The 21,119-nt window shown below is 38.1% G+C and overlaps 5 protein-coding genes across 5 annotated transcripts; 3 read left to right on the top strand and 2 right to left on the bottom strand.

The window, feature by feature from the left end:
- Positions 1-1,324: 1,324 nt before the first annotated feature.
- On the top strand, positions 1,325-2,025 carry PG994_008090 (uncharacterized protein; the record flags this gene model as incomplete). Its single annotated transcript, XM_066859499.1, has 2 exons — positions 1,325-1,794; positions 1,920-2,025. 2 exons carry the CDS (start codon positions 1,325-1,327, stop codon positions 2,023-2,025), a joined length of 576 nt encoding a protein of 191 aa, XP_066714986.1.
- Positions 2,026-2,414: 389 nt separating this feature from the next.
- On the top strand, positions 2,415-2,600 carry PG994_008089 (uncharacterized protein; the record flags this gene model as incomplete). Its single annotated transcript, XM_066859498.1, has 1 exon — positions 2,415-2,600. The coding sequence occupies one exon, from the start codon at positions 2,415-2,417 to the stop codon at positions 2,598-2,600; it is 186 nt and encodes a 61-aa protein (XP_066714985.1).
- Positions 2,601-15,183: 12,583 nt separating this feature from the next.
- PG994_008088 (uncharacterized protein) lies at positions 15,184-16,297 on the top strand (the record flags this gene model as incomplete). Its single annotated transcript, XM_066859497.1, is given in 3 exon segments — positions 15,184-15,276; positions 15,288-16,040; positions 16,175-16,297. The coding sequence occupies 3 exon segments, from the start codon at positions 15,184-15,186 to the stop codon at positions 16,295-16,297; spliced, it is 969 nt and encodes a 322-aa protein (XP_066714984.1).
- A 515-nt stretch (positions 16,298-16,812) lies between these two features.
- PG994_008087 (HET-domain-containing protein) lies at positions 16,813-18,847 on the bottom strand (the record flags this gene model as incomplete). Its single annotated transcript, XM_066859496.1, has 3 exons — positions 16,813-18,249; positions 18,444-18,696; positions 18,744-18,847. The coding sequence occupies 3 exons, from the start codon at positions 18,845-18,847 to the stop codon at positions 16,813-16,815; spliced, it is 1,794 nt and encodes a 597-aa protein (XP_066714983.1).
- Positions 18,848-19,331: 484 nt separating this feature from the next.
- PG994_008086 (amino acid transporter) lies at positions 19,332-21,115 on the bottom strand (the record flags this gene model as incomplete). Its single annotated transcript, XM_066859495.1, is given in 5 exon segments — positions 19,332-20,014; positions 20,065-20,180; positions 20,238-20,284; positions 20,301-20,863; positions 20,941-21,115. 5 exon segments carry the CDS (start codon positions 21,113-21,115, stop codon positions 19,332-19,334), a joined length of 1,584 nt encoding a protein of 527 aa, XP_066714982.1.
- Positions 21,116-21,119: the final 4 nt, after the last annotated feature.

The raw sequence follows: 21,119 nt of genomic DNA, 5'->3' as shown, positions 1-21,119 counted from the left end.
CAACTTGATCCGCGCCCTACACATCCATGAGCCAGGCTAGGAAGATGTGTAACAGAAATGAGGCCTTTTCCATTGGTGCACTTTTCCAGATTTCGCCCATACCAACATCAATTCTTCTTACACCGTGCAATCTATGGCAAGCCCAGCTATAAATCATCACGTATGCATGTAGGTTGCGATTAGGTGTTACGGTAGCTGCAAAAAAGGGGGGTCCGTGGGGACTGTGGGTCAGCGGCCTTCCACACCTGACGCGGATTGGACGAATACTTGCTCAAACCATCTCAACTTCCAGGGGCCCCTAGCTCCAATCAGGGGTGGCTACCTACTCAGCCGCGATCCTACCACCACCACTCGGGACTCCATGGCAGTATGGCCGAGACAACGTTATCGAGCAATTAATCAATCTGTACGATGTGAGCCGGGTCCGTGGGAACAGTTCATATCGACAGCGGGCAATTAAAGTGAGTCTAGAAGAAGCAGTACTCCTGCGACCAATTGGTTTGATGTTTTCCGTATGGCAGTATGCGACAACACACGACTCGCATCCAGACCAGGCGTCCCCATCAGCCGTTGCAAAAAGCTTCCTAGTCGGAACTCTAAGCAAGTGCGGGAGTTAAGAAACGGCGGCTGGGCTGGCGCTCGGAAACGATAATGTCGACCCGACGGTGGTCCCAATGACATGGATCTGGGTTACTGCAGAAGAAGTGCATGCAACTGTTGCCGTCCATCGCCCACTAGTCCAAACTATCCGGTGCGAGGGTCAGCATTGCAGCATGACTTGCGCGGGATTGAGCACGTTCTTTTCTTTCGGGTTTTTTGTCTCTGCATCCAACCTCCTAAGACCTTCTCGATTTGGTAGGTACACAGTATGCGCACTAGGCTCACCGGTAGGCCGTCATCCTTTCCCTTACAGCCAGGGGCCCCTAGATGCAGATCCAAATGTGCTGCGCTTGCGCTCGGAATACATAGCGACTGGTCGGTAAAGCATTCCTTTTTGCAGCTGACGGCGGAATAATAACTTGCTCTCTCTTTTAGTTTCTGCTAGTGTTTCTTGGCTTTGAAACGTGTTTGGGTTGACCTGTCACCGCTTTAATTCGACATCCAACGCAAACTTGCTCAACTTGCTCAACTTGCTTACTTTCAGGCGCTCAAATCCCATCTCAATTGTGTTTATCTGACGCCAAACCTCGACTCTGAAACCACCTCTTGGGAGTAAATTTCCCATTTCAAGTACAAAACTGCCGGGCGAGCGACGCGGCAAATGAGCCGACGATAGTTGCCAGATTCACCAAAAGCAAAGACACACACAACGGACCACGACACGATGGATATGTCCATGCCCATGCCCACGGCGACAGCCACGGGAGCCACCCCCTCCTCGACCATGGACGGCATGACGCACACCGGCGGCGACGGCGCGGCGATGCCCATGACCATGGACATGAGCCAGATGGCCATGATCTTCTTCCAGTCCGCGACCTCGCCACTCTTCGCCAAGGCCTGGACGCCGGCCGGCCCCGGCGCCTATGCGGGCACCTGCATCTTCCTCGTCGTGCTGGCGACGCTGCACCGCGTCCTCATCGCAGTCCGCAACCTCGTCTTCGAAACCGTCCCGCACGGCCTGCCGAAGCTCGACACGGACGAGGAGGAGGCCGCGTACCAGCGGCGCTACGGCCGCAGCGCCGGCGTGCTGGCGCGCGTGCGCCGCGCGCTCCACGATAATCCGTTCCGGATCGCTACCGAGACGGCGAGGGCGTTTTCGGAGGTCATCATTGGGGGTGTGGGATATCTACTGTAAGTCACATACATATATCGTCTGTTTGTGTCGACGCCCTTCCTCCTATTATGGGTTGAGGGCAAAAGCAGTAATTACAACCTTATCTCTGAGTTGACGAAACTGACTGGGTACATTTATGCAGGATGCTGGCGGTCATGACTATGAATGTGGGATACTTCCTTTCGGTGTTGGGTGGCGTTTTTCTTGGGGCATTTCTTGCCGGGAGGTTTGGGACTGTCGACCACTGATCAGACGTGGCTCCATGTTTTGGCACATATGGGATGATAATGCGGCGTCTTTCTTACAACTCGAATCAATGCCAGCGTAAAGCAAGGCGTTACCAATAACGAATATACTCTCTTGGCCCTTTCATCCGGAGCATCTTGACCATGATATCTACCCCAAATCGTCAGCCTCGTGGAGGCAACATACCCGTGTCTCACTGCAGCCCGTCCGGACTGCATGATGGCTATTCCTATTTCGGCTGCGCCGTGAATGAGGGACTCGTCAATAGCCGCACCGCGGAAGAAATGAGGAGAAGCATGTGATCGGGTAAGCTGACGTTTCTGCGAACATATATCGCAAATATACATTTGAACCTTTTCAGTTCACGGCCTTGTCGGTCCACAGTAACGCCATGGACGCCAATGCCGAAGAAACCCCTCGTGCCACTGGGATTGGCCGTAGTACGCTAAAAGAGAGGGAGCGCAAATTCAGGGGCCAGGAGTTCGACCAATACGTCTTCGCCAAGAAGTATGATCAGATGCAAGTTGTCAACGAGGCGACCACATACTTGGAGGTCTTGAACTACACCGTGCGCTAGGCTCCTTTCCGCTCGCTTCAGTATGCCATTCGCAGGCTATACATGTTGATGTATACTCAATGTTGCCGTTTAACCAACCAACCAACCAGCGTACCGCTGGTTGGTTGTTACTACCCCTGCAGCCGATTCTGCGCTGGTTGGTTGGCAAAACGGTTGATCGGAAGGGCGTTGGTTGGTTGGTGGTTGGTTGGTGGTTGGTTGGTTCGTATCTCGTGATGTTTTTTAGTCCTTTAAACCGATTATATATAATGCTGATCTGGATCGCCTAATCGTAACCAACTAGTAGCCCTCCTTTCATCCTCACCTATCGTGAGATCCCCTAACTGTTGCCGATCTAGCTCTTTAGTGATCGAAAGGAATATCGGATTAATATCGTCGATGGTTCCAGCTCTATACTAAGATCTTAATGTTATTAATATATCCACGATAGCGATATCAAGCCTAGAGCGAGAGTCAACCTGTAACCGGCCGTAACCGGCCCGTCGACAAGAACAATCTCTCGCATTCAGCAGATATCGACTGGATCGAGAGGAAATCGAGAGCCATTCGCGATAGTTTAAGGTATTAATCGCGACAGTTATCCTAATATTCGATCGGATTATTTATATAAATATCGCCGGGTTTAATACCGCGTCGGTACTATTAGGTATACTCGTTTTCGTGCTCGTTATCGAAGGATTAGTCGCTTACTCGGTCATGTTATTATTAAAGGAAGGAAGTGAAGCTATTTATATATAAAGGTAGTTAAGGAATTATTAATAACGTACCCCACGGTTTAATTAACCACACGGTTTAAATAACCACCTTTAAAGACTTCATTTAATAAAGTATAAATTAATTCCGCTATAACGCATTTAATATTTTAAAATTAATCGGAATTTGTTGAATAGGCTTTCTAATGCGTACGTACGCTGCGTAGGGGTTAAAACGGTGCTTATATTCTATTTATCTCCTCTATTTATTAACTAGCGGGAAGCCGCTAGTACTTACCTTTTCGTACGAGGAGCTAATAATCCGTACGTCGCACGTACGTAACGCCCTTTTCAAGAGGTGCTAGAAGCCTTTAAAGTAGCTATTTTAATACTAGCAGTTTTTCTTTTTAAAAGGAAAATCCTCCTCTTTCTCCTTTACTCCTTACTTTTCGCTTACTCGTTATACGGGCGAAGCTTTTTAACGTACGCCTCTATTTATATAATTAATTTATTCGTTAAAATAAGTTACTCGAAAGCTTTATTTAAGGACTTCTTTATAAAAGCGTCCGCCGGGTTATCTCGTTTATTTATTTAATAAATCTTTATTATCTCCTTTTTTTCGTATAATTCTTAAAGCGATATAATATCGATTATTAATTGCTTCTTATTTATTATACTAAGCTTTACTAAGTATTCGTATAAAGACCTCGAGTCTGTATAAAAGATTATTAGAATCTTTTAAAATCCCAAGCTCCGTATAATCTTTTTAAACGTCGTATTTAATACGATACCGCTATCGACGCCGGAAATTATTCCGTATAACTTATTAACGAGTACGTTTTAAATAACTCTTTTATATTTCGTCGAGCTTTAATAAATAATATTATTCTGAATTTCGAATCGGTCTTTCGTATACTCGGTCTTTTAACCGAGTATAATAAAGTATCCGAGTTAAGAAGTTAAGTTTTTATTATTTATAAACAAGCCGTCGGTAAAGATATATATCTTTATATAATAAAGGTTAAAAAAGATATACCGGAGTCCTCGTATCGAGTTCTCGATTTATTAAATAATTCGGGCGTTCAGGTGCTCGATATCTTCGTTTTTAAAGGCTTATACCTGAGTTATAACCGACAGGTTGTATACTACCTCCGGTTAATAGATTAAGGCGATATACGCCTTTCTCGTACGTTAGGAAATATATTACTAGTTTTAATCGGTAGTTTTTAAGTTTATAAGCTAGAGTTATTTAGTTTATTCTTTTTATTAAAAAAAGATATTATACGTTTTTAATAGGATTTTATTTCCGTTAAATTTTACGGGCGTATTTTTTATTAAGGTCTTTTTCGGCTTTATACGGAACGCTACTTTTATTAGCTTTTTATTTTTTTTTAAAAAAAAAGGCTTATAGCGAAATTAAAGGTATTATTAATTTATATAGTAATAATTTCGAAAATCTTTAGGTTATCGTTTATAAAAAATAAATAAGGGTTATATATAAAAACCGTTATTTTTAAGTTTCGTACGTAATACTCGTAATACGTTTTAAACTAGTATAATCCGGATTTTATTAAGCCGTATAATAATAATATAATTTATAAAAGCGTTTTTTTAAAGTATTAAGACTCGAGCTCTTTTAAAAACTTCGCGTATATTATATAGGTAAGCTTATTATATAATTAGATATACGTTTAAATAATATCTCGTAATTTTTTATAAACTCCGAAGTTTTAAATAAAGGTCGGTCTTAATACGAACACTAGCTTTTAACTTATTCTTTAAATTATTAACGATTAAATAAGGATTTTCTTTTTTTTTATATCTTTATATTTTTAAATAACGAGCCTAGATTTCTTATATAGTTTAGTATTTTTCCTTTTAATCTTTTATACGAGCCGGGTTTTAAAAATCTGGTAATTATTATAAGTTTTCGGATCGAATCGAATAAATTCGAATACCCTTTATACGGCGAAATTATTTATCTCTTCCGTATTTAATTTTTAAAAAGGGGTTCCGGAGGCCGTAATTATATTATTTTTCCGGAGCTTGACGGCTAAGTTATAGTTTTTACGTTCTTTTTGGGTAAAAAATATTATTAAGGAGTTATACGGAAGTGGATATTTTCGGGGTCGGCCCCGACCTTATTACGCGGGAGTTTCGGGCTACTTTATAATAATAACGTCCTTTACCTCGGAAATAATATCGTCCTTTATTTTAGAAGTAGTATTATCCTCGCTTTCCGTATTTTTTACAGGTTTTTCAGGTTTCTAGAAATATAGCTTAATTTAGGTAACCCGGAACTTTTTCGGGCCGTTTAGTGTATCGACTCGGACTATACGGTTTTCGATTACGGCGATCGGGTACGGTCCGGTTTATCCTTCTTTCTCTCGCTATATAAGAACCTCCGTACGGAGCGGGAGTATAAAAATATTATAAATATACGGTCCGCTTTAAGTATTTAGAGCTCGGTTAATATTAACCTCTGCCCGGATTTTCCGTAATATTTTTATCGCTTTTTGTACAGCCTCCGCTCTCGTTTGGATTTCCGGCGACGGAGGCGAATTCGTATTAATTCGGGGATATACTCCGAAGATAAGGAGTGTTAAAACGAGCCCATCCGGGCCGGTAATATTATTTAAGGCTTTTACTATTATTTAAAAGACCGTCTCCAGGTTTATACGGTTACTTAGCTCTTTTTATAGGATATTATACGTTTAGCGGAACGGAATATATATTTTTTCGATTTTTTTTATTATTTAATAGGTTTCGATTAATATTTATTTATATATAATTCTTATTATTTATACGTAATTTCGGAACTTTTTTTAAAAATAAGTTCCGGGGTTATACGAAATATTATCCGGGGGGTTTTAATAAACGTATATTTAATATTTATAAAACGTATTTTAAATATTTTATATACTAAATAATTTTAAAAATATAATTATTTAAAAAAATATATTAATATTAATAACGTATAATACATTTTATCTATTAATATATATAATATTAATAATAATTTTATAATTAAAATCGTACGAGTTTTAAAATAAAAATTTAAACCGCCGTAATACCGGGTTATACGTTTAAGATTAAGAGCAGAATTTCTAAATTTCGTTAAGAACGGAAATCTCGACATTATCGTAGCTAATATTTTTTAAAAGGTTATACAGCCTTTCCGTGCAGGGATATCCGAACCAACGGTAAAGGTACCGGAGCTATATTTCGATAAAGTATACCGTCGCTTCCGTATAATTAACATTAAAGAACGGATATCCTTATTTTTTAATAACCGGGAATATTTTTTTATTAGTTTATATAATAACGTTAAGGATATTGTTATAATACGTTTTAAATTTATTAATATTATATAATAATAATAAAATAAAGGTTTAAGTTTTAAAAATATAATATTTCGTTATTCTTAGCTAATTCCGTACATTAAGGGTATCGATCAATAATATTAAAAATAAATTACCGAATTTAATCTCGGCTAATCCGGGAGTTTAATCGATTTAGGTGTCCAGGTTCTTTCGTATATAGGCTTCGGCTTGGAGCTTGCCGACTGTCGAGAGCTGTGCGGCACCGGTATCCTAGAGTTCACCTTAGTATACCTGGCTATACTAGCCGTTTAGGCTAAATTAATCCGCTCGTACGGTAGGTTTTAAAGAATAAAATTTTTTTTTATAAGTTAGTAAAAGAACGTAACGTCTATTAAGTAGATAATTCCTTACTATGCATTTTTTAAATTAATATAATCATAATTTTCCTTATTATTAAAGTCTTTTTACGGTCCTTTTTAATCTTATACAAATATTTCGTATTTCTTTAATACGAGGGGATTTTATTTAATAACTTCGTACGTTTAAAGGTATTAGGTTCGTACCCGAAATTACTCTTTAAATAAATAGTTTATTAATTAATATCTTTATTTTTAATAAACTCGGTACGTTCTTCTCTAAAACGGCTTGTTTTTATACGTTAGTTTAGGTCGGAACGGTATTATTATCCGTTAGTTCCGGTTATTAGAGAATACCGGTTTACTTTTATAAAGGGGTTTATTACCGTAAGACGGCTTATTCCCTCTTATACGGTTATTAATAAAACGTTTATTAATTATATACGTTTTAAGGGTTATTTCTAGCGGTAATTTTTCCGTTAAATAGCCGGTTATTATCTTTCGGTCTATCGCGGTATTTAATAAGGCTTAGAAGTTAAAGAATAGACCTTCGTACATTAGTTACCGGTAAATAAGGGCCGGTTCGAGCTCGGGAACTCCTCCGGCAGGCTCGTATAATAAAAGTATAAAGGTGCTTTTCTTTTTAGAATTCTATTCCGAGGGCTCGTTATATACGGGTTAACTTATTAAATAATATTTTTAAGATTTTTAAAAACGATTTCTTAAAGTTTTTTATTTTTAATCGTATAAATATAATATTTATTTAATCCGTATAGTATTAAATATAGATTATTAAGTTATTAAAATATTTATTAAAATCGGTATATATTTGGTCCTATCTTTTATTTAGGCCGATATAGCTTAAATAGAAGTCTACCCGCACGGCCGGCTAAGATATCCGGAAAAATCGCGTAATACTAGTCTTTCGGGATATCTAGTCGGCGGTAGGTCTCGATAAAGAGTCGTACTTTATTGGTAAAAATATTATATAATACGCCGATATAATCGTTAATCTTCTTCTATATTTTAAAAAATAGAACGATTTTAGAGTTATTTATTTTCCCGTTATAAATAATTCGAATTAATAAAATATTATATATAATAATATATATCGAATTAAACGCTTATATATTAACGTTAAGTATCTAATTAAGAGCGGAAAAGAGAACGATATCTTAAGAGGCTTTAATACCGGGTATACCGGGATACGTAACTAGGAAAGAAGGATACCGGTAATCGGGGTTTAATCGTATAGCCGGTTATACTATATAGGTCTCCCGCGTCTCTTATTTTATTATATAATTTTTAGCCGGTTATTCTATTAAGTTCCGTACGGTACTCTTTCTTTAGACGGTCGGGGGTCGGCGTCGTTATTTTAGCTTAGGCGATAAGATATATCGGTATATAATAAGCTTTACTAATTTCCCGGTTATTATATTATTATTAGGAGTATCGATTTTGTTCTTTTTTAAATATATAAAAAGAGTTTTTAAAAACGTATAATTAATATCTTTAAATGCCTCTTTTATTTATTTAGCGAAATCGTAAGCGAATTATTTCGTAAAGGTATTTTTCGTAATTTTAAAAGAGTAATAATCGTAAAGGTATCGTGCGGCGTATATTGTTAATTCCTTTTTCGTCGCTTTAAATAACGTCGGGTCCGGCTCGTTATCCTATTTCTCGAGGTTAGTATTTATTTTTTAAACCCCGAGTTTTATTCTTATAATCGCTATAGCTTCTTTATACGTGATCTCGGGTTCGTTTTTAAATATTTCGGACGGCTCGGACGTTTAGGGGACTTCAGGTTATTCGGTATTAGGGTCCTAGCCCGGTTAAGGGGTGTTAAGGGTAGACGCCATTATTAAGGTATTATTTAACTAGTTTATATAACGTTATTTTTAAGTATAAAGTAATATATAGTTTAATTAGTTTTTTAACCGTATTATAACTTAGTTTCTTTTTTTTGATATTCGTTTTAAAAGAGATAAAATTTAAACTTTATATAAAAGAAGTAGTTTTATTTTTCTTAAAAATTTAAAAATCCTTTTAAATTACTTAGTACGGTCGCCCTACTTATATACTAGCGTAAAACCGTTTCTTTACTTTTATTAATTTATAATTACTTCGTATCACTATTAATTAATATTAAATAAGCTTTTTAATACGTATGTACGCTGCGTAGAGGTTAAGACGGTACTTATATTCTATTTATCTCCTTTATTTATTAATTAATGAGAAGCCGCCAGCGCTCACCTTCTCGTACGAGGAGCTAATAATCCGTGCGTCGCACGCACGTGACGCCCCTTTCAAAAGGTGCTGGAAGCCCCTGGAGTGGCTGTTCCAACAGAATCCTTATCTTTAAATACTTCTATATTATTTTAATACGTACGAGTATTATGTCCGGGCTCTTCGTAGATTTTATAGCGTTATAAGCGCGTCTTAAACGTCTTTATACGACTATTCTTTTAACGCGATTCGTTTTATAACTATTTATTAACGTCTTTTTAAAATTATAGGTCTTTTTTAATTTATATACGAAGTAATTCTTTATTTTATAGCCGTTTCTTTTTTATACGACGGCGCCGGCTAAGTATTTTATTCGCTTTTTATAATACGGTTATATTACTTTTTAATAAAGCGAGCCGGTATATAATTTACGTTATAGTTTTCGTAATTTAGTTAAGCCTAGTTAAAATTAATATCGGAGAGCTATTTTAATATCGCGCGATTCGATTTTTAACGTACTCGGTTTAAAATTAAGCTTTAATTAAATTATTTAATGTTTATAATTCTTAGGGTATAAGTAGGCCGAAAAAGGTCGCTAGAGGCGTTAATATATATAGCTTTATATTTAATTATAAAATAATATATTCCGGATTATATAACATACGTCTTACTTTTTAAAAACCTTTTTAAATATTTAAAACGGTGAAAATAGCTTAGAACGCTTTTAAAAACGTTAGTAAAAAGTCCTTCTTTAAAATATAAGTAATATACGCTCGTATAAAACCTTCGATTACGTTAATAATCGTATATTTTATTATAAAGTACCGCCGCGATATTAGAAACGTAAAGTTATATAAGAAATATTATAAACTTATATTATAAATCGAAAACTTAATTTAAAACTATTTCGAAACGCTTAAAGCGCTAATTATATATCGCTTTCTTTTTAATTATTAATTATAATAAAATCGTAAAAAAGAAATAAAATAGACTTAGTTATTAAGAATTACGAGGAAATAATTAATTAAACCGTATAGTTAATTAGACCGTGGGGTACGTTATTATTAGTTTAGGGTTTAGTTTATTTAAGTCTTTATATTAAGTTTTTTATATACTTTTACTTAATATTTTTATATTATAAACTTAATTAAGGTCTATTAATTAAAAGCGTTTAAAGAACTTTTAATAATAAGTGAAATAAAATATATAAACGACGTAAAATATAAGATATATAAGCGACGTAGTATATAAGTATTAAATAAAGGTTATTATAATAGTTACTAATTTTTAATTAAGCGGGATTAATTTAAACTTCGTATTTTATGAAATTAAAGTAATTAATCAAATTTCTTCTATAATGTTTTAATTTTTAAAATATAAATTTAAAGCTTAATAAATAATAATATATATTATTATAAAATATTTAAAATTTATTTAATCGTTATTTTATTTAACCGTTATTTATTAACTAAACATAGTAACTTTTAAAGTTTCTTAAAATTATTAAAATTTTAAAAAGAATAAATTAACTAATTAATAAGTTTAAAAAAATAAGTAACGTAGTTTACTACTAAGTCGGCTATATTATTAAGTCGGCCACTTTTTTTATATTTTACCACTTTTATATAAATTAATTTAACCTTAACGTTTTAAATTAATAAATTACTCTTTATTTAATTCGTTATTTAATTTTATATCATTTTTATACATTCGCGTATTATAACTTATCTCGCCGTAAATATTATAACGCCTTTTACCGGTCGCCCTCTATTTCGACGGACCCCTCGTTTCGCATTTATTAGTTATTAAACACTTCTTTTTTACCTTCTTATTTTATAACACTTAAAATTCTTATATAATAAGGGCTCTATTAAGTTAAACGCGCGATTTTTTAACTTATTAACGCTTAAAAAATACTAAATTAACTTCTTATAAAATACGTATTTAACTTTTTTTAAAAGTTATTTTATATATTATTATATATATACTTTTTATAATTTAATTTATAATATTTAAAATTAATATTAAAAAGCTGTTTTAATAAATAAAACTTTATTTTTAATAAAAATAAAATATTTAATCGTTTATTAAAGGTTAAATAGCGTTTAAAAGTTATAAATACTAGCCGTTCTTAAACGCGACGAGCTAAGTATAAACGTTCGAAAACGTATATTTAACTTATTTATTATTATATCTAAATAATAAAATATTAAACTAAATACGTTAAATTTAAATTCTATATTATTTTAATAAAAATAAATAAAAATAATAAAATACGCGGCCTTAAGAATAATAAAAAACTTTAACTTTATAATATAATTTATTAACGTTTTAATAACTAGTTCGATTTCTTTTAAATAAGCACGTTTTAATAACGAATAAAATACTATATTTAAAGATTAAAATAAATAAGAAAAATAAAAAGGTATATTAAGCGTAATAATGCCGTTATTTTTATAATATTCCTCGAATTCGGCTGAAATATAGCTTTCGTAACCGTTTAAAATTAAGAGGCGATAAAGCCTTTCGTCCACGTTTTAATATACTTATCGAAATACCGAATTTAGTTTAAACCCGTTTTATTATCGGTTTAGCCATTAAAAATGAGTTTAATTACTTAATCGCTTAATAAATCGTATTCGCGAAATTAATTTACGAAATAATATTAACTTTAAAGGATTAAAAACGGCGGAATATATTAACTTTATAAATTAATATATTTAATAATTATTAATTATTTTTCATTATTAAGTTAAACCGATTTCGCTTTTTTAATAATCGGCGCGTATTACGACGAGTATTGAAAACATATAATCCGTACTGCTATAAACTACGGTCCGCACTCGTAAAGTCAGCCCCTTATTAGGCTACCTATACGCGGCCTTCTCTTTAAAAGGAAAATATTATAAAAGTAATAAAACAAACGTTTAAGTATATATTTATTATTAATTTATTATATATCGAAACGTATCGCGAAACTAATGTTATACCTCTCTATATTATATAATTAACTGTTTATGCCTTAAGCCGCGATTTCTCCGCCTTACTATAGTATTAACTTAATTATACCTATTATAAAGCCGGTTTTATTAAAATTTTATATATTTTCGTTTAAAATATCGTATTTAGTTTTAATATTCGCGATTAACGCGAACTAGCCGGAAATAATACCTATATTTTCGTAAAAAGCGTTTTAATAATTATATCGACGGTTTATTCGAGTTTTAAAGTTCGAGGAACGATTAATAAAGCGTTTAATCTAATACTTACCGATACGGTCGCCGCCGCGCGATTTTATAAAAAAATTAATTATATCTCTTATAATATTAATATTAAAAAATATCCTTTAAATATTTAAACTAATTATATAATTATATAACACCTCTTTTTTAATTAGATTTAATTTATATTATAAATATTAGATTTCGCGTCGAGGTTTAATACCGCCGAATCGGTCGTTTAAAATAACTTAGAGGACGTCGTACACTTACGTAATAGCTTTTTAATTAATTCGATTCAGACCTTTTCGTATCGCTTAAATTATTAAAACAATAGGATTTTTTTTAATTAAATCGGTATTATAAACATAAAAATATTACGTGTTAAAGTTTAATTATATAAATTAGAAAAAAAAAGTGGCCGACTTAATAATATAACCGATTTAGTAATAAACTACGTTAGTAAGAAATATTAGTAAAAGCTTATTAATTAAAATTATATTAAAAAAATATTTTAATTAGTTTAAAAAGTTAAATACGTTATTTATAATAAATTAAAAATATTAATTTAACTTATAAAAAGTAATAAAACGCGATAATTAAAAATATATTATATAACTAAAAGAACGATTTAATTATATTTATATATTAAAATAATATATATTAAGTACTTTTATTAATAGATAAAATATATTTAATAACTTTTAATTATTTATAATAAATAATATAACGCGAATTATTATTAAATCGATTATATTATTAGATTAACTACGTTTTTAATTTATATAATTAAACTTTAATATATAATATCTTTATAACTATAAGGAGTCGGTCACTTAAAATAGTTCAAGGGATATCGTATACTTTCGTAGCAGCTTTTTAATTAATTCTATTTGAACCTTCTCGCGTCGCTTAAATTATTAAAACAATACGATCTTTTTTCGATTAAATCGGTATTATAGTTATAAAGATATTATATATTAAAGTTTAATTACGTAAATTAAAAAAAGTAGCTAATTTAATAATATAATCGATTTAGTAATAAACTACGTTATTATTATTATATTATCGCGGTTATTAAAGTTTAAGTTTAAAAATATTATAATAAATTATTATTAAATAAACTTAAAATCGTTATATAATTCTCGTTTTAATATAATTATATTATTAATAAACGCCTTAATATAATAATATATATAAAAATAATTTATAGCGTTTAATAAGTTAATCTATTATATAAAATATATAAATTTAATACTTTTTTTTAATTAAAAGCTAACCTAAATTTTTAAACTTAAGCCGTCCGCGTTTTTTTAATATTATAGCAGGGCTAGGAAATCGTGGTCAGAGGCACGGACAGTTAATTATATAATATAGAGGGGTATAATATTAGTTTCGCGATACGTTTCGATATACGATAAATTAATAAAAAAATATATACTCTTTAATATATATTTAGACGTTCGTTTCGTTACTCTTATAATGTTTTCTCTTTAAAAAAAGGCCGCGTATAAGCAGCTTAATAAGGGGCTGACTTTACGAGTGCCGACCGCAGTTTATAGCAGTATAGATTATATGTTTTTAATATTTATAAAAAACTAGTAATTAAATTATTTAATAAAAGTATATAAGTATTAATTAATAAATAAAAGATGTTTAATAATATTAATAAGTTAATAGGTAAATATTATAACGGCGGCGTTAATAATAAATTTATTATAAAATTTAATTAAAAAAGCCGATAAAAATAAATTAAAAAGAACTCGTTATTTATTACTTAAAGTAATATTAAAAACAATATTTCGCGTTAAAAGTATTTTTAACCTATTAACTATTACAGTGCGTTTAGACTTACCACTACGCTATAAAGTAAAAGCTTCGGAAATAACTAGACGGTCATTTCTGTTTAATTCTACGCCTTAAGTGCTACCCCGCGGGGGACTAACCCGCCGATCGTAATATTAACGTTAAACTATAATATTTAAACCGGTTCTTTAATCTTTACTAATTCTAGGTAAAATATTAAAAAATTTCGTGAAATATATTAATTAAAATTTTTAAAATATACTAAAAATTAAGGATATTTCGGCTCGATATTAACCGGTTAGCAACCACTTAAATCGTTTAGTTAGTTTACAGTACTTTCCAGCAAGCCGTGGTTAGCTGATCAATATGAGGGTGTTAGTTGGTTGGTCAAAATATTGGTTGGAATGGTTGGTTGAAAGGCAACACTGTGTATACTTGTTATCAGGATGGACGCAGTCTGGTTGAGTCGCAGGCTCTGACACTAGGTGATGACTTCGACAAATTTCTGTCACAACACGTAAGGGAAAGTACTGGTGACAAATCTGCAGTATATTGCAGCTAACCACTATTATCTACGTACTACAGGGGATATTCGCGGCCCCTGAGGCTACGACAGATGCTTACTTCACTGATGGGATTAGGCTAGTGCACGTACCAACTTCTTCTCTTCTTCCCTCCCAAAATACTCCAGACACTTAACACAGCTATGTAGTATACAACAAGATGCAAAAGACGAGAAGACATTCTCCCCAGATCATATTTCGCTGCGAAAAGACAGTTACAAGACCATGATGGACAAATTTCGCTTGCCTCTTCAAGCTCTGGAGACGAGTACGGTGGTCGGTCCGTTCTTCTGGTGGGCTCACCACGAGGATTCCGATGGAAAACACTTACGTAACTCGCTATCCTGTCCGAATACCTCTTAATATTGAATGTCTGCTAATTTGGAGATACCATCAGAAATGGTGTTCCGCAAATCTGACGTACAGTGGGCAGGCAACCCACGGGGCTGGCAGATGATCCTGTCGTATTCGTTCAAGACTAGGGTCACCTCGGTCTTTTCAAGGGCACGAAAAATGCCAAGTTGGGGGAGATTCTTTCTCAGCTAAAAGGCTGCGGCAGTCCTGTGCACCACCCCTTGCTCCTGCCCGTCATCATGCTTTGTCAGGAGCTAGGCGCCCGCAACGAGAAGCAGCGGGATATCCGCCGGGGCATCAGGGAGCTCGAAACGCTGCTCATCGACAGCTACCGCGACGTCAAGGAGACCGAGGGCCACATCCGCCTGGGCGATCTCACGCTTGAAAAGATCAGCCAGAAGATCACGGAGTACCAGTCCGAGGTGAACTGGAAGCGGCCGCAAGCGTGGAAGAGTGCGCTGGCCAAGATACACGATGCGGCTCACTGGTGGTGGGACAACAGGACCGATAGTCCGCGACCCGCACTCGATAAACTGCACCGGTCGCTCTTGGATCGTCTGCTTTTTTACAACATCAAGCTGGATGACCTCGAGAACTACGCCCGTATCTCGCTGTCGAGACTTGATAACTTACGTCAGGTGATGCGTGTGACCTGTCCCCTCAGAAGAGTGCTGTGCCACGCGAAAAAAGCTGACCCCCTTTTTCTTTGTGTCAAGACGAATCGGTTGATATCCCAAGTCGAGTCCCGACTGAACGCCGAAATTTCGATTCAGCAGCAACTCCTCGCGAATGCGAGCAAGCGCGACAGTGCTTCTATGAAGACGTTGACAATCCTGGGCGCCGTGTTCTTGCCCGGACTTTCCTTTCGTCCATGTTCAGCATGCCGTTTTTCGAGTTCCATGGTGAGCTATCACTTTATAGAGGATCTCAGATCGAGAAAATAAACCTGATTCAGGCGGGGGGCCAGATATGAACGGTCCCATCTCGAGAAGCCTCTGGATCTACTTCGTGCTAATGGTGCCCCTGACCGTCCTAGTCGTCTGTATATGGTGGGGGGGTAGACCGGCGCATGGTCCTCCAGGTCGGGTCCAGCATCGGTACCGACGAGGATAACGAAAGCGCCGAGGCGCACCTGAATAGCTGGAGGGGCAGATCTTAGAGAAAATCCGGGTCCGGACAGGGGCGAAGCTTACCTGGACAGTCACGCCTTCGCGGAGACTGCCATCCAGGCCGACAAGAGCTGTGGAAGGGGAGCCTGATGATGAATTGGCGGCTCCTCCTCGATGGACGAGCGCAGGGATTATGAGAAGTATTTCTCGTATAGTGCCGCCAGTTCGTAATGTGCGACCATCTCAAGACTTGGGACTGCGACAAACATCTGCTATTTAAGAAGAAAGACTTGCTAGATTAGCCCTACTAAATAAGAATAAAACTGGTATGGAAGTTGGATGCTGTTCAATATGACCTACTTGCAAATTCTGTAACATTTCAGCTATGTCTACCTATGGACCGCAACACTATGCTGAACCTAATAGATATGGCCATCTGCATTTCTGCCAGTGATGCAACTCAAAGAAGGGGTGATCTGCTTGCTGTGTCCTTTACATCATTGAATTTAGCTACCTAACTGTGATTGCGTTGAACCAGATGTACCCAAAGCCCTATGGACCACCGCTACCCGATGTTCAATGACAGCGGCGGGATGGAATTCACCTTTGTACTGAAATGCTCATCCCAGACGTGCCAGGTGGAGAATAGGAGAATGTCTCCAACGACCATATGACGGTCTTTGGACTGATGGCAAGAATGACAGTGCGGCACAAGACCCCTAAATATGAGAGACTTCCTGGTCCAGATACTTGCCCGGGTTCTGTCTCCAAATGGTTCCCGACTCAAATTAGTGTCCGGGAAGTCCAGATCGTTATGGCGCCAAAGAAATGCGAGTCGTTCGATCACCGCGAAGTCGAGGGCCTTCACGTGATCCGGTCCAACGCCAAAAACCAAATGCTTTGGCTTTGGTTTCCTGAACAGGCTTGCAATATCTGCGACAAAGCCATGTGGGTGCAGTTTGCAGAAGAAAATACACCTGTTGGAGAGGAAGTTATGGTCTGGGAAGTGCACTTCTGGGATGTTGCGTAGCACTTCAGAATTCGACTCCTGGTGTCTTGATGATATCCTTCCATACCAGTGCTGAAGCTTTTCCACCTCCCTGCCATTGAAATTGAAAGCGGTAGCAAGCACATGCCCGAGCAAATATACTGCTCTTCCATGTAGCGCGCTCGCTTCGTATGTTTCGCCTTCAAATAGAGTATCCTGCATATGGAACACCAAGTCTTGTATCGAGCGACGTACCCATGCTGCAACTGAGAAGTGAGTTGGGGTTTTAGGAAACGGTTCCCCTACCCATGAGACCGGCATGAGGCGTGCGCCGTCTTTGAAACCGAGCTTGATGTCGTTTCGTTGGCTAGGCTCACAAGCCATACAGCCCTCAGAAGTCTGATTTAGCCCATCCCGATACTGACGCGGCATATGCCTCGATCTGGCCTTAGATGACAGGTCGAAATTGTTCAAGAAATGAAGCTCTTTCTCCTGACCGCTTGTGATGTATGGTATCTGGATGGCCGGAAGACGCCAGTCTGGAACCCATGAGGGCAGACCTTCAGAAGAAGGCTGGCCATCAGACCTGATGCCTGCATAAACAAGAAGAAGCCCTTTGCTTTCGGAGCGCATCTCCATTACCGTCATTGCAAGTTCCAGGTAAAGTTCAGTCGCGCCCATACTGTATTCAACATCCAGCACGGCCACTCCAAATTTCTTTAAGCGGTATCCCTTTCCGATTTTGAGATCGTTGGCTAATGCGGAGAGAGCCCAGACCTTATCACGGTCATTGGAGCATTGGGCAGAGGAGAGATCTTGAAGTAGACGAACGGTATCAAATCTAGGACTGGCCTTTCCATCAAAGGACCTAAGCATCCAAAGGTCTCTGATGGTTGAGGGGATCACTGACCACCGTGATTCGTTTTTTGTAAAACGCAGGGCTTGCACAATCCGCGTACATGGCACCTTGACAGGGCCGCAGCAGAACAGGACATCGAGATTGAGTACCACCTCCTGTATCACCTACAGCCTGGTGAACCAAGGAAGCTCGAATACGTGTTGTAGTGAGAGCGAAATGCTTGTTATTAAGGAGCCAGTAAGACCAAGGTCATAATAATTGGGTGTTGACAGCCCAGGGGGGAACAACTGAAGCCGCCGCGTCAACCTCCCAACCCGGAGTAGCGACTCAGCCTGCTGGGGATAATTACCCAACCAGACCAAAACGAGGGAGGCACCGCTGTAAATCCGCGACATAAAGGGGATTTGGTAGTCTTGTCCCCGTCGTCGTGCTGGTTGATGCAAACCGCATCAGCCCACAATAGCCGGACGCGGCTGTGACGTCGAAAGCGCAACAGCGCATCTCGGAGATTGACGGTGATCATGAGCAAAAATGCGTCGTCGACAATGAGCTCCTCTGTGAGGAGCATGTCACCCCATGTATATGAAATGGACTCGTATTCCCTATCGCTGTATACAACAAAGTCGCGCAGGCGGCAGCGGAGCGGCACGGCTGGTTGTGACCGCTTTCAGATGGTTGGAGTTCGATGATGCGCGTCGACGCATAGTCTGCAAGAGGCCGGTAGCGGTAAGGGAGGAGACTTGCGGATGTCATCTTTGATACTGCTACGATATGTCCTCAGTTGTAATAGCAGCACCACGTTGCCTTTAGATGAAAAGAATAGCTAAGTTGCTCCTCTGCTGACGACGGAGACATGGCTTGCCGAGGAGTACATTGAGGGGCGTCCAATGATAAAGTCTCAGCGATAGTGAATACCACACCTCCGAAAAAAGATTGAGGCAGCCTGCACCTGTTGCGAACGATCAAGTCATTTGCTACGCTAAGGGTTAATAATAAATAAATCTACAGCATAACCATGTGCCAAATCGCTGTCCTGTTGTAACCAAGCACCATAAGCTCCAGTACTCCAAGCTCCATGAGGATGCTGATGGTAAAACAGAAAAAGAAAGGAAAAAAGAACCCCCCAACCTCCCAAGGAACAGTATACCCGTTGTAATGTTCTATGCAAATGTCCTGGCTGCCGCTGTTCCCCCCACGAATGCCCGAAACATAGTAAATAAATGTTATGTCATGTCTCTCAGTGAGCCACACTGACGAACATGTTGAGAACCAAGCAAGTTCCCATGACGATGAAGCCATAGATGGCCAGCGCCAACGCCGCTCTCCGCAGATGGACAGGATTGATGTGTTCCATGTCCCAACGGAACTTCTTGCGCCACTGCCAAAGCATTTGCGATGCTTTGTTTCCAGTTGGCGCGCCATGGAGGCTTCCCATACTCTGGCTCAGCATGTTTTCCTCATCCGACTCATCGTCCAGGACGGGCGTGTCCGCATCGTCGTCTTCCTTGGCCAGGCGTTGATGGTGGATCGACTCGGGGTCTGAGATCTTATAGTAGAAGAGTCCGGGCAGGATGAAGGATATGCTCGTGCTTCCGGTGCTGCCAACATATGCAAGCACCCGCTCCAGACCCACAACAGTGAGTGCCACACAATAACTGAGAACCAGGATGGCAGTCGTAAGGAGGGCGAAGCGAAGATCAGACATGGGCGCTCCAGGACCATGGTCTGATCGCTGAATAGTAGGTAATAATGGTCGTCCGCCGGGCGAAGCTGCTCGATTTGCTCTCGAGACCGAGTTGGGTCGCCACTTCAGTACGGCATCCACAGACGCACGGCAAGGGTGAACTTGGAGAGGGATCGAAAAGGTTACAAGAACCACAATAGCAGCCTTGGCAATGGTGGAGGCGACAGATGGAGCATCTAGAAGATGTTAATATCTAGGCTTGTCGATAGATGGAATGATGACCTACACATGGAGACAATGTTGCCCTGGATGTTGTCGCCAAAGGTGAAGTAACCAGTTATAGCAACAAGTACATATATGCTTGCTGCTGAGCCGATGCTAGAAGAGATGACGCCCATGATGCTTTCCCCCCCATGTCAGCACCTATGAGATCAGGTTGGTTGGCATATATGTACTTACCTTCTCGGCGAGTTATCCTTGAGCTCGTTCAAGATGGAGAACATGTTCTGGTGGCATGTATACGCGAAAATGACAACGGGGGAGGCTGCTCAAGGCAGTAATGGGCCCTCCCCATGTAATGATCCGGACAGGGCCGCGATCCGTTACGGTATCGGACGCAAAATGGTATACTACCAGGATGATCAGGTAACCGATAGACAGCAACGCCACCACACTTGTGTATTTTAGACTGTCCAGCCTGCGCAAGAAGGCAAGTGGAATGATCACTAGCATGAATCCAGTGATCCAGAAGTTTCTATCCATGAGGAAAGTTACGTCCTGAGCTCTGGAATCGAAGCCCAGCACCACCCCTGGCATCAGGTCGCCGATAATAATCATGTATGATATGCCAACACCAAAACACTTAATGGCAATGGCAGCATCGAATATGACGGCGGCGTTCGGATACGTTAATTGCGATAAGGCGAAGAAGGAGGCGCTGCCGCGGTCGAGATAGCGAGCGCATCGTGATTGGAGGTAGAGGCCGAAGGCGGATGTAAACCCCGACCAGACGATGACAATCACACCCAGCACGACGCCGAAATGTGAAAGGGCCGAGGGCATCGCCAATGTGCCTGCGCCAACAACTGCGAGGAAAAGAGGGTTAGCTGTCGTTCTGGAGATGGCGCATCGTCGTATTGGGGCGGGGATGCATCATGCGTACTGGTATTGAGCAGGTTGACGACACTGCTGACGGTGGTGGCCTGGCCATTATGACCGGCATCTTTCTGATTGCCTCGACGGCTGCGTGTCCTGGACATCGTCACGTCACCCGAAGTCGAACTGGCTGTAGTGGAAGCAGCGGCGCGGCCATCAGAAATGGACGAGTAATTCGGCATAAGG

This window comes from Apiospora phragmitis (genome assembly GCF_038363925.1).
Source record: "Apiospora phragmitis strain CBS 135458 chromosome Unknown utg000007l:2111988.0-4706623.0:1.0-2598199.0, whole genome shotgun sequence".
Lineage (NCBI taxonomy): Eukaryota > Fungi > Ascomycota > Sordariomycetes > Amphisphaeriales > Apiosporaceae > Apiospora > Apiospora phragmitis.
The sequence above is the reverse complement of the archived record's forward strand: the minus strand, read 5'-3'. Positions and strand labels throughout refer to the sequence as shown.